General features: G+C 39.3%; 1 protein-coding gene across 15 annotated transcripts in view; it reads left to right on the top strand.

Moving 5' to 3' along the window:
* The window catches only part of LOC108434374 (RAP1 GTPase activating protein), a 130,826-nt gene that overhangs the window by 21,779 nt on the left and 94,499 nt on the right, over positions 1-14,548 (top strand). For 13 of the 15 annotated variants that reach the window (XM_037541259.1, XM_037541274.1, XM_037541273.1 and 10 more), the window contains exon 1: positions 1,534-1,682. The exons of the other annotated variants lie outside the window; for them this stretch is intronic. In XM_037541259.1, the coding sequence (XP_037397156.1) occupies positions 1,639-1,682 (44 nt within the window). In that variant the 5' untranslated portion in view covers positions 1,534-1,638. Of the gene's footprint in view, positions 1-1,533; positions 1,683-14,548 lie in introns of those variants that run through there. 15 annotated transcript variants of the gene reach the window in all.

Below are 14,548 nucleotides of genomic sequence, written 5' to 3'. Positions count from 1 at the left end.
TCACACCGCCAAACTTTTTTGTATTCTTACGCTCCAAGTAATCCCAGTCACTTTGAATGATGTTGATGTCTGGACTCTGGGGTGGCCAGTCCATTGTTCTGAGAACACCAGCAGCTGCTTTGATTAATTTTCCTAATCCTTGTTTTTTTGTCTGTTTCATTATCTCAGTAAAGGCCTCTTGTCAGCGATACATCCTTTCAGACTGAAAGTATTGAGTTGTCTTCTCACAATGGAAGGATGGACAGAATCACCTGTGGATTTTTTTCAGATCTGAAGAAAGACTGGAGCTTTATTTTCTCATGTCTCTCAAAGTTGAATGTGCTGATAATCTGATGGTAACAGTTTTGATGGCTTAACATACCTTGCATGGTTGTTATGAGTCCATATAGTCCTTTTTTCAGTCAGTTTCATTTGACTTTCCTCCACCCTTTGCTAGTTATTTCATAAACGTCTTAGGTATATCTTGTCTAAAATGAATTACTTAATCATTATCTTATTATCGTGATTGTAAATATATAAAAATGCATCCATCCTTGTGAGAGTGTTGGGTTGGCCTTGTGACAGAATCACATTTAGACAAAAATAAAGAGTGATAGTTATAAAAATCAGGCTTTGTCACAACATTGAAAACCTGAAGGTTGTGCCAAGCTCAGATGTGTTGTCAGTAATCGACTCAATGCTGCTACTCAGAGAAACTTTACAGCTGGACACCACATATCCCATCAGTACACTACACTTAATACAGTTTTTCCTTTCTTTCTGTAGCTAAAATAAGACCCCCATTACAACAACAAGCACAGAATCGCTTCCCCTTTCCTCTGTCCCTGGCTGATTTATCGTAAGTGCTTAGCAGTGAAGGAGAGTAACCACCTCTAGTGGTCTTGCGACTGTCACCAGTGATTTGTGAAGTTTGGTTTACAGAGTAACAAGTGTATGAAGTGAAGCAGTGCTTTCTCACTATAATTGTCTCTCCCTTTGGTTTGGCAGGCTGTTTTTTTTAGCACAGACTACATTTGAAGTGGTCTGTGAATAAGGTTTCACTCTTCCTTTCAGTTTAGCTTTGATTTTTTGCCTCATCCAAGTCAGGTTCCCAAGTTTGAATAGAATTTTTTGAAAATTAATTTTTAGTGTATTCCACAGACAATTCTCTTGCATCTTGGCATTGCTCCTGATCACAAAAGCCACCTATATTGTGGATTTCTCATTAAATTTTATAAAGATTTCAAAGAACACTGGGTGCTGTTTCTTTTTGGCTTCTTTACAGAGTATCTGAAAGAGAGGAAGCGTGTTAAGTGGGCACCTATTGGTTACCGGGGCGACTGGAAGTGGTCAGTCCACCCCGTTATTTGCCAGTGGAGAGAGGAAGAGAGAGAGGAAAAAAGGATAGAGAAAGAGACAGAGCCAGAGAAACAGAAAGATAGAGAAAAACAGAGAGGGAGAAAGAGAGAGGGAGAGAGAAGCAGGGAGGGAGGGACAGAGTCAGGGGAGTGGAAGAAAAAGGACACACACATACACTCTCTCTCAGAGGCTTGGCCACTCTCTGTCAGCCCAGAGAGACGTAGGAAGTGCCTCTCTCTCAGTTCTTCTCTCTGTCTCTGTCTGTCTGTGTCTAATGCTGAGTTCCATCCATTCCACAAGATGCCACAGAGAAAAAGGAGTTTCACTTTTGGAGCATATGGAGGGTAAGAGAAAATAGCATTTGCCAATTTTGTTTTTCTCATTCACGCTTTGTATGCTGTAAAATACGTTACGGCTGTCACTGTACAATAGTTATGGGCTTACTGAGAGGAATACCATGTTGACAGAGATGACTCTTGCCTGTGAGAGCATGACACTAATACCAGTCTTATGATGTCATCAGCGTCAAACAAGTATGACAGGATACGGAACCCTTCTAGCATGTGCTGTTTAACACTGGCTGTGTTAATCAGTCCATTATATAAGAAAGAACCCTATTAAAACCCATCAGCGCTGCCAGAATAATTTAGTTTGGATTAAATTAGCCTATGCAGCTCTCTGCAGCAGATGTTCTTGTCCAGACAGAAAGCCCATGTTTGCCGATTGGTCAGGGAGCATAACACAATCAGAAGAAGCTTACGTTATCAATCAATCTATCTGGATTTGATTACGTCCACCTTAGGTTACTCATTACCCCTCCAAAAGGAGGTGCAGTAAATTGTGAATGTGATAAAGCGTACAGGTGGATGGAATATTAACTTGACACATCTGCCGACAGCAACGTTGCTTCAGGCTCTAGAAGACCCTGTGGGGGTTGGGGGGGGTCTTCTGTCTGTTTGTCTGTGGAGGAGTACCCTCTTGAGTCAACAGGTGCAAGGCTACGAACTATGAATGCAGTCTTTTCAAGGACGTGTGTTGGCTGTTCCTGTCCATGTGGGAGCTTAGTCAGCTCTCCAGTTGATCACAGAAGTACTGAGGAAAGTTTAGGAGCTGGCCAAAGAAATACTGTAGAGATTAAATATGTGAAAGGGCAAAGTTGTTGTTTAGACATTTGGTTTACTGACTAGGCATTTGCATGTGAAGGAAAAATCACTGCATCGATTCTGTTGTTGATTTTTCTCAGTTAAGTGTTTCTGGAGGATCTTTGACATTTTCTCGGTGTTTGTGATTACGAGTCCCGATGGGTGACATCTAAATGTCATCTCTGAAAATCAGTTGCTGGTGTAGGTGAAGAGGAAATACAATTGGTGGTGGGCGGTTGTTGTTGATATGACCTTATGTGGTACACAACATCTTGACTTCTGAAGAGTTGCTACACTTGATGAAATGTTGGTGAGTCAGGTTTTGTCCATGGAGGATCCATGAGGTGTATTAGGGCAGACAGTTTGGTGTTAAGGCACTTCAGCAGCAGAAGAGAAACCGTTGTGTAGTGGCAGAGCTTAGCACAGCTGGTCAGCTTTCATCTCTGTCTGGATCTGTGCAAACGGCAATAGAAATGTGTTTATGAAATGTGTTTTGTTGTGTTTCAATTCTGAGGGCAAAATTACATTTCCAGTATTTTATGTTCTAGCAGTATCTTAACTTTGCAAAGGTTTACATATTACACAGAATGGATTTGCTCAGATACATAAAAGTTCTCAGATGGAACTTCTTTAAGACCTGCATCAGCCCTCTAACAAAATATTTATTTGTCATTTGAGTATGGCTGTGCTCGCCCCTTCCCACACCCCACCCCACACTTTACTCTGTTAGGATGCACTCAGATTTCTAGTTTTAACCCTTGACCGCAGTTCAGATTTTGTGATGCTGTATTAACATTGATACAGCCTCAGTACATCGGGGTCAGTTCACCTGACTTCATACTAAAAGAGCCTCTCATATTCTAAATTAAGCTTAGTGCTGCCTTGTAAGCCAGCCCTCTGTGCAAATTGTACCAGGTCTCGTGAACTGATGAATCATGAAATATACAGTGCACTTAGGCTCTGTCCCAGATCTTGAAACTCTCTCTCTCCTGCTCCTTTGTATTAGGGCAGCACAGAGTACCCTTTGTTAAGCACTATCACAATATTAGCTTTTGCAGTACTGATGATACTGAAGGCTGCAGTACAAAATTAGCCATTAATCTAATGTTTTTACTGTGTGCTGACCAGATACAATTCCAAGTACTGTGTTTCTTGATGAATCAGGATGATCGTGTAAACCAGCAAAACTGAATTATCTTTGTTAAAATGCCATCATTTAATGACATAACTATTACTGATTCACAAATGTGTTTGTAGTATGTTGTAAGGCATCACACAATCAAAGTATGCAGCAATATATTTGCAGTACTAGTATTTTGTTCACATCGTGTGGCCTTACTTTGTAGCATGGCATCTAGGCTTGGTTCGGAGGGCCTGGGCAATACGTGACTGGTTGCCCCATACCGAGTCTTTGTTTGCTGTCACTGCCACACTACCCACCATAAAAAGCTTGGCTCTGTGTGGACCTCATTCAGGGACAGCCATGTGGAAGAAAGACCCATGTTATAGTGAATTGAGAGCAGCCAGCCGCTTACTCATGGACGTCAGCAGATTCTTTATTTATTTGCGCTGAATAATAGAAAACCATGGGCCAATTAGGTCATGCTTATGTAGATGCAGGTTACCCTAATAGGAAATCCTCATTGGTTGTTTGTTGAACATCTTTGCTCCTCCAGATTGTTTACATGAATCACCTTACATCTATGGGACAATGGTTACACCTCAGTTCTACACATTTCTACACAGTTACACACCAGTCATATTACCAACTGTAGTTCAGCCCAAATAAAGACTAAACGTTAGCTCAGCAGCTTAGAAATTGAGCAAAAGTATTAATGAGCTTTCAGCAAAGAATCAAATCCAGGTGTCTAGTTCAAGCAAGTAGGTAGATTAAGAAGACCTAAGAGTACCTGGTAAAATTTCAAGGTCTACAAGTGGCTGTTGAACGCATTTTGAATAAACAATGGTCAGTTTGGTTTATAGCAAAATGATAATTAAAAATGAAACAAAAAATAGGTCTTCTCTGGCCCACGGATTTGTTGAGATTTTTTAATATGGCCCTTTTAGTGGCTGAGTTTGACACCCCGGACTAAAATACTGTAGCACTTGGATGAAATAATAATAATAATATTATTATTATAATAATACTTCCGTAATACATCTTTTCTTACAGACAATTGTAAACGAACAAAGTTATTTGAGCAAGGGTATCCCAAATTTTACACATGACCCCACAGTGATTTGGTATGGTGTTTTGTGTGTATCATTGAAAGGTCACTACAGCAGGATCTAATAAATACACGTAAGCATGTTTGCAGTTTCAGGCTACTCAGACTACACCTGCGATATCTGGATGCAGATATGTACACTACATGTACATATCCACAAGATTCTTTCACATGCCTGCGACTGTGAACATTTTCTTTTGCACAGGACTAATTTCTTATGGCATGTGCAATAATATTACTATATTTCTTTTTTTTAGTTTAACTGCATTTAATAAGACCTGGTTCTGTATTAATTTATTGCTTCCTGTAGAATATTACATTTTTGACCAGTCTAAGCAATGTACTTTTAAATGGCCATCGTAAGTGAAATGCTCCAATTCTAAATATCTCATTTTTCAATGTCTAGTTTAAAAAAAAAAACAGATCTCCACTGCAGTTACAAAATATATCAGTGTTGTTACTGAAAATGACAAAGTGGTATTGTGTTGTGTGTAACAGACCCACCACAACAACAAATTTGTACTTACAGACTGCACTGTATATCTTGTTGTCATGCAGGAGGCTCAGAGTGTTGACTATTTCTGATAACCAGCTGTTAAAAAAGCATGACTCAGGGTTCTACAGGGTTCTTGTATGAACACAACTGAGCCACAGTCTGACGACTGCATTTCAGCTATTCGAAAAATGAAATCAGACTCATTACTCAGCGTTATCTGGGCAGTGCCGGCAGAAACACATGGTATTCTTCTTGCCTTCTGTGTGACCTGACAGGTGCCAGAGTGTCTCAATGTCCCTCACATTGTTGCACAACTTGACGCTATGAGGTGTTAGAGGTCAGTGATGGGGTCAAACATTAGTGCAGGCTGTTTGGCCCATATGGCAGTGAGACATAAAGGCTGGTGTGGTCTTTACACTTCAATATTCATTGAGACTCTTGGCTGGTACCGCCTTATGTGTGCACTGTTTGTGTTAATACAGTGCAGCATACTATGCTCACTGTATTAAGGCATTAGTATGTGCATTCACTATACTCCTTCGTATTCAGTGGCTGCATTCAGTGCATGTTGACAATGTGAACTCTCAGGTCACGCTGCATATTATGGCCCAAACATGGAATGAAATGCTGTCTGCTTGACATTGAGTTATATGCGTTACACTGCACTCTGGCTATGCCTGCGCAAAGACTTAAACTGTTTTTATTACCGTGTTTTCCTCTGTCTCACACAAGCGAAATGTTGTCAATATACCATTATTTATTCTCAGAAAAAAACATCTTCTTTTACACGAGGAACTGCTGACCTGCGCTGTGATCTTTATTACTTTAGATACTAGACAAATAGCATTCATTATTCAATAAAGAAGTGGAACTCATCAGAGATGAGCACAGACAATGTCTGAGTAGCTGCTTTCATTTTTTTATGTATTACGTCAGTGTGTCCTCATGTGTAGTTCTGAATTATGAAAAATTGATGGTGCGTATTTACGTAACATTCTCATTATGAGACATTCTGTACTGTCGGTAAATACAGGCCATTCTCTAGCTAAATCATTCTCTCTAGATAGCAGACATGAACCCAGAAATGTGTAAACAGTTGTCTTGTGTTCTTTCTTTATTTTGAGACACACCTTTATTTTTAAGATAAGATAAGATAAGGCTTTGTTGTCATTCACATCACATGTGGTACATGAGGTGGAACGAAACATTGTACTCACGGTCCAGTCAACTCCCAAGTTAACATAAACAATAAATAGAAGGTGCAAATAAAGGGGTGGACAAATAACAGCAGCATGGACCGCAGCAGTATGAGTACGAGGTAGGAGGTGTACATCTAAATGCTGGTAATGTATAAAGTGACATGTGTGGAGCATTTTACACTCATTCATGGTTTTTATGCAAGAAATCATGTGTTACAAAGATTAGAAAACCTGTTTGTTGGAAAAGCATGTGAAGAGTGTGTGACCTGTGTGTGACACCCTCTGATCCTTTGTCTTGTTAAGACACATCTGATAGACAGCTCACATTCTCAAGGTTTCTAATGGCCTATATTACAGTACATTGTGAACAGAGAGAGATAGCTCTATTATATGTGCTACACACAAGGAAACAGTGGCTAAAGGGTGTTCATCACAGCAAGATTGTTGGTAGTGTATGTGTTTACTACATTTTTCCACAGCCCTGAGATTTTTAGACTATGTTGTGGTCAGAGACGTGGGTAAATTAATGTATACGATTCACCGACCACACTTAAAACCAATGGTTCTTCAGTTGTTCTTTAGGAAAGACAGTGGGCCTCATTCGTCAATGATTCTTAAGAAGAAATTTCTTCTTAAAACCCACTTTCACAGTTTTCAAGATTCTAATATTCATAGGTTTTTTGGGGGGGATTTGTTCTTAGGTAACGACAGAACCTACACACACCCAAGAGCACAAGGGTGTAAAAATTTAAGTTTTATGTTTTAAGAACACATCATGAAACTGACATAGACTTTTTCTTAGGACCTTTCTCAAGAACCAATTTAAGAAAAAGGCACAGTGATTCTATATAGAGCCATGAATACTCAAAGAACCCCTTGTATGATTAAAGAGTTCTTTGCATCATGTAAATGGTTCTGTAGACTGATGGAGAATGTGCTATAGATGATCCTATAGAGAAGAAGGTTCTTCTATTGTTACAATGTCAAGCTTGTAACAAGAGAGGATCACTTTTTGGTGCTATATAGAACCCTTTTCAAAAAGGTTCTATATAGCATCACAACACATTCTCCATCAATCTGAAGAACCATTTCACAATGCAAAGAACACTGTAAGCATTTTTACTAAAGAACTCTAAAATCATTTGGTTGAATTTTACATTTGTGCAATGTTACAGCCTTTATTAAAATGCTTAGCTAATATATTCTGTATACATTATACTAGAAAACAATACTACAAGAGAACAGTGAAAAATATGAAAATGTGAAAAATATATTTTTAGAATATTTTGCTCTTAAAAAGTAGGTTACATGTGACCAGTCCAAAGAGGCATATACTCATTGGTAGAGTTAGGGAAACTTAAAAAGGAGGAAACTTGGAAAAGCACATAATATTTACTCACATACATGATAGTTAGATGATACTTATCAGTGAATTCCATCAGAAACCACATCATCTTAATAAAAAAATTGGTTTCCTCTGTCAGGAAGCTAAAAAGAAATGGAAAAAGAAAAATATTGTTTTACCTCCATCATTTCTTGTCTCCAGTCCTCCACACTTGTGCATCATTTTGGATGACTGAATCATTAAAAAGTATAGTAATTTATAGTCAGAAACAGTGATATAAAGGTATTTTTATAATGGTTTTATCTTTGGTATTAGTCTCTTTAGTTAAGGGTGCCAGTAATTCTTTTTCCAGCTATATTTCAGCTGTATGTGTACTGTATGCGTGACATCTACCATAATCTCTTCATCTTCAAATCCCAAATGGACAAAATCCAGATCCCTCTTAGATATATTCCCCTGAGTGGTGATGAAGCTCACTATTCAATTAATTTCATTAATGTCAGTGTAGAAGCCCAAGTAGGGCACTCCTTTCCTAATGAATCCATTATGTAGACACAGAGAGCTCAGTCTGCTGGCCTGCAAAACCAGGTTAAGGGTTCTCTGAAGGCTATACATCACTGCATCTTGCCTCTCCCAGACCAAGGCTAGCTTTGAGCACTAATGGCCATTTAATCTGTAGTCTCCACTAATGACAGAGATTTGGAGCAGAGTAAGTTGTAGGTCATGGTAGACTTTACCATTATATAACTAAAGCTTAAGGGAAACAAGTGATTTAAAAAGAAACATTTGGAAACAAAACAAAGTTGCAAGGAAAAGTGCTTGTTTATATGGAGGTTTTTGGAAATAAAGACAGAGGTCTAACCCGTTGTGTAGATTCCAGCACTGTTTCCTCTCTCTGTAAGAGCCATTCTTAACACTACCATGTAAAAATCCATAATATGCTTGTAAGAGGGCATCTCCAAATTATTGCTGGAATAACTTTCATATGCACAGAGGCCACAGTGCTCAGAGATGAAAGATCTGGGGCAGGCATATGCCAATATAAATTATAATTACCTAGCATTTTATCACTTTCATGATACGTTCATGATGTTGTGACAATATTCCCTAAAAAGACTATTTTAAAAATATGTTTTTCAGTGTCATAAAAATACAATTTGAATGTATTTTTTAACAGCAGTATATATGTATAATATTTGAAATTAAGTAAAAAAAAAACAAAAAAAAAAAAAAAAACTGGGATATGCTCCAATACAATATATAGAAGGAACATGCAACCAGTACTTTTATTGTCCCAACATAAAATTGGCATGTGTCATATAATCATATATATTCAGTGAGAGTCATTACATAACAGTGTTTAATGTGGTCCCTTTGTTAGTAGCTTCAGTTTATCAAAAGATTCTCATCATCATCATCGTCGTTGCCTGCTAGTCCAAACAGGGTCGCGGTAGCAGTTGGGAGAGCAGAGAATCCTAGATGACCCTGTCCCCCGCAACTTCCTCCAGCTCATTCCCGGGGACCCCAAGCCGCTCCCAGGCCAACTTGGAGACATAATCCCTCCAGCGGGTCCTAGGGCGACCCCGGGGTCTTGTCCCGGTAGGCCGTGCCTGGAACACCCCCACCGGGAGGCGTCCAGGGGGCATCCGGATCAGATGCCCGAACCACCTCAACTGGCTCCTCTCAATGCGGAGGAGTAGCGGCTCTACTCTGAGCTCCTTCCGGATGACCGAGCTCCTCACTCTATCGCAGAGCGTGTAGCCCGCCACCCAACGAAGAAAGCTCATTTCCGCCGCTTGTATTTGCGATCTCGTTCTTTCGGTCATTACCCACAGCTCATGACCATTGGTGAGGGTTGGGATGTAGATCGACCGGTAAACAGAGAGCTTCGCCTTTTGGCTCAACTCCCTCTTCACCACTACAGTCCGGTACAGTGACCGCATTACTGCTGCCGCCTGTCCCAGCCTACGGCCGATCTCACGATCCCTCTTCCCATCACTCGTGAACAAGACCCCAAGATACTTAAACTCCTCCACCTGGGGCAGGTCCTTTCCCCTTACCTGGAGTGAGCATGCCATCCTTTTCCGGGCCAAGACCATGGACTCAGACTTGGAGGTGCTGATCCGCATACCAACCGCTTCACACTTCAACCGCTCCAGCGAGCGTTGGAGGCATCCATGTGATTCCGCCAAAAGAACAACATCAACTGCAAATAGCAGAGACGCCACCCTCCGGCCTCCACACATAATGCCCTCCTGACCCCGGCTACGCCCTGACACTCTGTCCATGAATATCACGAACAAGAGTGGAGACAGAGCACAACCCTTGCGAAGTCCAACGCTAACCCTGAAGGAGTCTGACTTAATGCTGAGTATACGGACACAGCTCTCACTCCGGGAGTACAGAGATTGGATAGCCCGGAGTAGTAGCCCCGGCACCCCATACTCCCGGAGGACCTCCCACAAGATATCTCGAGGAACACGGTCATAAGCCTTCTCCAAGTCCATAAAACACATGTAGACTGGGTTGGCAAACTCCCATGCCCCCTCAACAATCTGTGAGAGGGTGAAAAGCTGATCCATTGTTCCACGGCCGGGACGGAATCCACATTGTTCCTCCTCAATCTGAGGTTCAACTATCGGTCGGAGTCTCCTTTCCAGCACCTTGGCATAGACTTTCCCAGGAAGGCTGAGCAGTGTGATACCCCGATAATTGGCACACACCCTCCGGTCCCCCTTTTTAAAAATAGGGACCACCACCCCAGTCTGCCAGTCCAAGGGTACTGTTCCCGAGGTCCATGCAATATTGCAAAGGCGTGTTAGCCATGACAGCCCCCCAATATCCAGAGCCTTAAGCATTTCTGGACGAATCTCATCCACCAAAAGATTCTTGTGATGATAATTGTAATTTCTGCTGGTGGAAATATAAGATTTTCCATTATGCTAGCATCAAGCGAACACCAAATTGTGTTCAATATTACACACAGATTTTGAGCAGACAAAGCTTGTTACAAACATTTAGGTTTATTTTTATATTTCAGTTTTACAGTAAATCATTTAGTAAATGTTTTACTGTAAAACCTAACTTTGAATATTACTGGATTCACCTGTTAGCCTGTTTGCAGTCTGCCAAACTGCTTGTTAAACAAAACTCATAAGTTTTCATAAGTAAGGTTAAGTTTGAGATGCTTTTATGCTTTCGACTTTTACACAGTTTGTGATTACTAATATACGTTTTTTGAGACTGCACATTTATTTCCTGCTCCATGCTGGGCGAGATGTGTGTTTTCATCTGAGGGAGAAAAAGCTCTTTGACTGCAATTGCCATGACAATGTTTCAAAGTGTTCATGATAATTTTATCATGCATGTTTGATATTGCAGTGTACCAAATGACCAAATACTGGCAGATGTCTAGTCTGGATATGTTTTTAATGGTGCAACTGCTTCTTCACCAGAGAGATTGTAATTATTGATACAGGTGTTGAAACAACATTGCAGTGTTCAAGCCATCTTCAGTATTTCAGAGGCATGATGCTGTTTGCAATGCCTTTCCAACAACTTGTCACTTTGAACACCAAACATTGCTTTCTCTGAGCCCATTTACACAAAGCCACTTGAGTGTCTTGGGCTGATGGGATAGCTAGCCAATTCTGAAAAGGCCAGCTGTAAATGCAATCAACATGCATTGAGGACAAATTGCCATCTCACTCAGACCACTTCAGGAGATGGTATGACATGCACTGGAGATGTAACTGAGCCAAGTGTAAATGTCTTTTTCTTTAACCTACATATGTAATCTTTACTCCTCCCAAATGAAACTAAAAAGCATGAAAGCTGCATAGAACAGATCTTGGTGCTTTTTACATCTTAGCACTGCACAAAAAAGCTGGTTCCTCTCGTTAGTTTTTATAAAATGCAGGACAGCATATAAAAAATCTCTGGTACTGCTTTATCTCAGGAAATTTGGGAAGAGATTTTTTGGATTGTCATGTATCATTGCAAAAGCAGCTCTGATGCAAATCTGATTTACTGGTATATGATTTTTATGTCTGAATAGGAAAAAAAACATTGAATCTGATGTGTACAAATTTGATCTAAACCACATTTGAACCATATATGATTCAGATTTATCTGAATGCTTAGATCAGATTTCATGTTTTTTTTCTGCTACTTATGACATGAAATACAAATACTAGGCAGCATGCATACATCATTACTGTATCAACCAGCATAGATATGCCATAAAACATGTAGCCTGCATCAGATCTGATCTGATCACATGCAAATAACCTTGCAAACAGACTGTCCTAAATATTAGATTTGAAAGACAAATCTGAACCTGAGCCTCCCTAATTTTTCTTTGTGTTTTACTAAGAGAAGCTGGTAAAGGATTAAAACACTCAAAAAACAGAAGAAGGAGACAAGATCATATACCAGAGTACTGCAAAATAAGGAGCTGAGGAATATCTCACAGTACTGCAGAAGATACAAGCTAGACATCATCAAGCTGCACAGAAAATGCACAAAGAAGCAGAGCATAACAGCCGTACTGGTTGGTTAGTCAGCTGATGATGATGCTACCGTAGATTTTTTGGCATTATTGAAAATCCAGCTAACTAAACACCAAAAAGTATTGACTTGTTTTGCCCTAAAAGGAACCTTATTTTAAAACATATATTTTAAAGAATTGTGTGGTTTCATGTTCATATGTCAGTCTTAAAAGAGACAGCTAAGCTTATAAATCACCTGCTTACTTTTTTAATGCTCATACTGGTCTACCTGGCTAATTTGAACACAGAAAGGCCATCATGATTAAAATAGCAGAAATATGTAAAATGTTTTCAAACCTAACCTTACAAAGCATGAGGATGTTGTTATAATAAAACAAAAACTCTTTGTAGGAAGAAAACTAATGAAAATAAGAAAAACTGGAGCTAATTAATAACTAACAAAATACTTACATTTTATGGGAAGCTCCATCCCTCACAATAAATTATTTTTTCTTTAGGACTTTGAGTTTCATAATTAAAAAAAAAACAATTGACAAATGACAATCAAATAGATGATATAAGAGAGTTCAGATTACACTTTATTAATCCACAAAACGAAAATTATAGTGTTAGAGAAGCAAACAAGACCAACAACAGTGGTCTTACTGTTAATCTGTGGTCAATGCTATGAATCAGCTTAAATAAAAGGCCTATCAGACATAAAAAATGTAGGGCTGTGATTGTAAATAGTTATATGACCATATACTTATTATTATATGATTATAATTGTATGACCATATACTTATTATTTGCTTAAAATCACTGTCAGTAAGTTCACAATGGTCACTTAGATTAATAGGAGGAGCCAGTGTGGAGTCGAGGAGGAACATACTGGTCTCGGCCAGCCAGAGACCTTGACCCAGTGTTCTAAAGCTTGAACTAACATGATGAAGACTGAGCACACTGTGTGTCCTCAGGGCAGTTTGAGTGGTGCTTTAGATTAATAGACCCAGCTGGTCTTATGTAAGGGGGGTGTACAGGAGAGTGACCCCTCCCATGCTAAATCACTCCCTCTCATGAGTCATCTGATGAACACTAAGGCCTTTGTCCAGCCCAATAAATACACTCACACACCAGGAGAAAAGCATGTTACAGTAGACTCAGAGACATAAGAATTCATATCATTTTAAAAATGCAAACCAAGAACTCAAGGAGACGGGATGGTGGAGTTTAATTTACTGTATCGTTTTATCATAATGTGATTATAATTGAAGTCTGTGTAGCCAATTAACCTGTGTCGAATAAATTAAGTACACGAGTGAAGATGGAGACCTTTTTTTTAATGGAAACACTGCTGGGAGGTAGCCTGTTTGACAAATGAGGACATTAGCAACTTGCTTCAACCTTTCACACTTGCAAATATTTAATATAATTTATTTTTAAATAGTTAAAATGACACATTGTGTTTATTCACACAAATTGCACTTAATTGATTTCTTTTCTTGGTCACATTCCTTTTAGCTGGCCCTTTTGAAAAGGTCAGGTGTCATGACTTTGGCCTAGGCCCATAGCAAGCATGGTTTGGAACATTTAATTCCTGCAGGAGTTTTGGGTGGAACTCTTGTTTGTCTCACCACACCCAGGCTCCATTTCACTGGATGTTCTAGGGAATGTGAGAAGGGACAGAAATGTTAAAAATGAGGAAATATGTTTGTAATGTCATTGAGGTCTGCTAATATCCTGATCTTAAGCAACTCAGAACAGAATGCTGACAGCATTTAATCATAGGGTGGTCAGTATGACATATTATGGTGTAATATAATGATGCATTACCATTGTGACCATAAATAACGTTGCAGTATGCCAGTATATCTGAGCAAGTGCATGTACTGGCATTTGCAAAAGACTAGTCATAGACAGCCTGTAAGCAACAGCGGTTGATGTACGGTGATTGCACTGGGTGTCATTATCTTGTTTCATTAATGTATGTTAATGTTGAATAAAAATGCTATTATGTTTGAAGTTTTGGTAGCTTTTATAGCACTAAATATTACACTGCTGTTTTGCTGGTGCATTTAATTCAGACTATATCATGATACATATCGTAAACATGTCTTGAATATGTCAAATATTAAACATGTCAAATATCTCCCCCTTATTTCATTGATATACTGTCATATTACAAAAACATACAAGAACTTATATAGTAAGATGATATTACTGAAGCCTACTTGAAACCTTCAAGTATGCCTTGATCTGCCCAGCCTGAGTTGTTTTTCGCATTTAGATTAAAATATTCAATGACGTCTT

Source organism: Pygocentrus nattereri, chromosome 9 (genome assembly GCF_015220715.1).
Source record: "Pygocentrus nattereri isolate fPygNat1 chromosome 9, fPygNat1.pri, whole genome shotgun sequence".
NCBI classification, from domain to species: Eukaryota; Metazoa; Chordata; class Actinopteri; order Characiformes; family Serrasalmidae; genus Pygocentrus; species Pygocentrus nattereri.
Note: the sequence above shows the minus strand (reverse complement) of the source record. Positions and strands in the feature narration are given on the sequence as shown.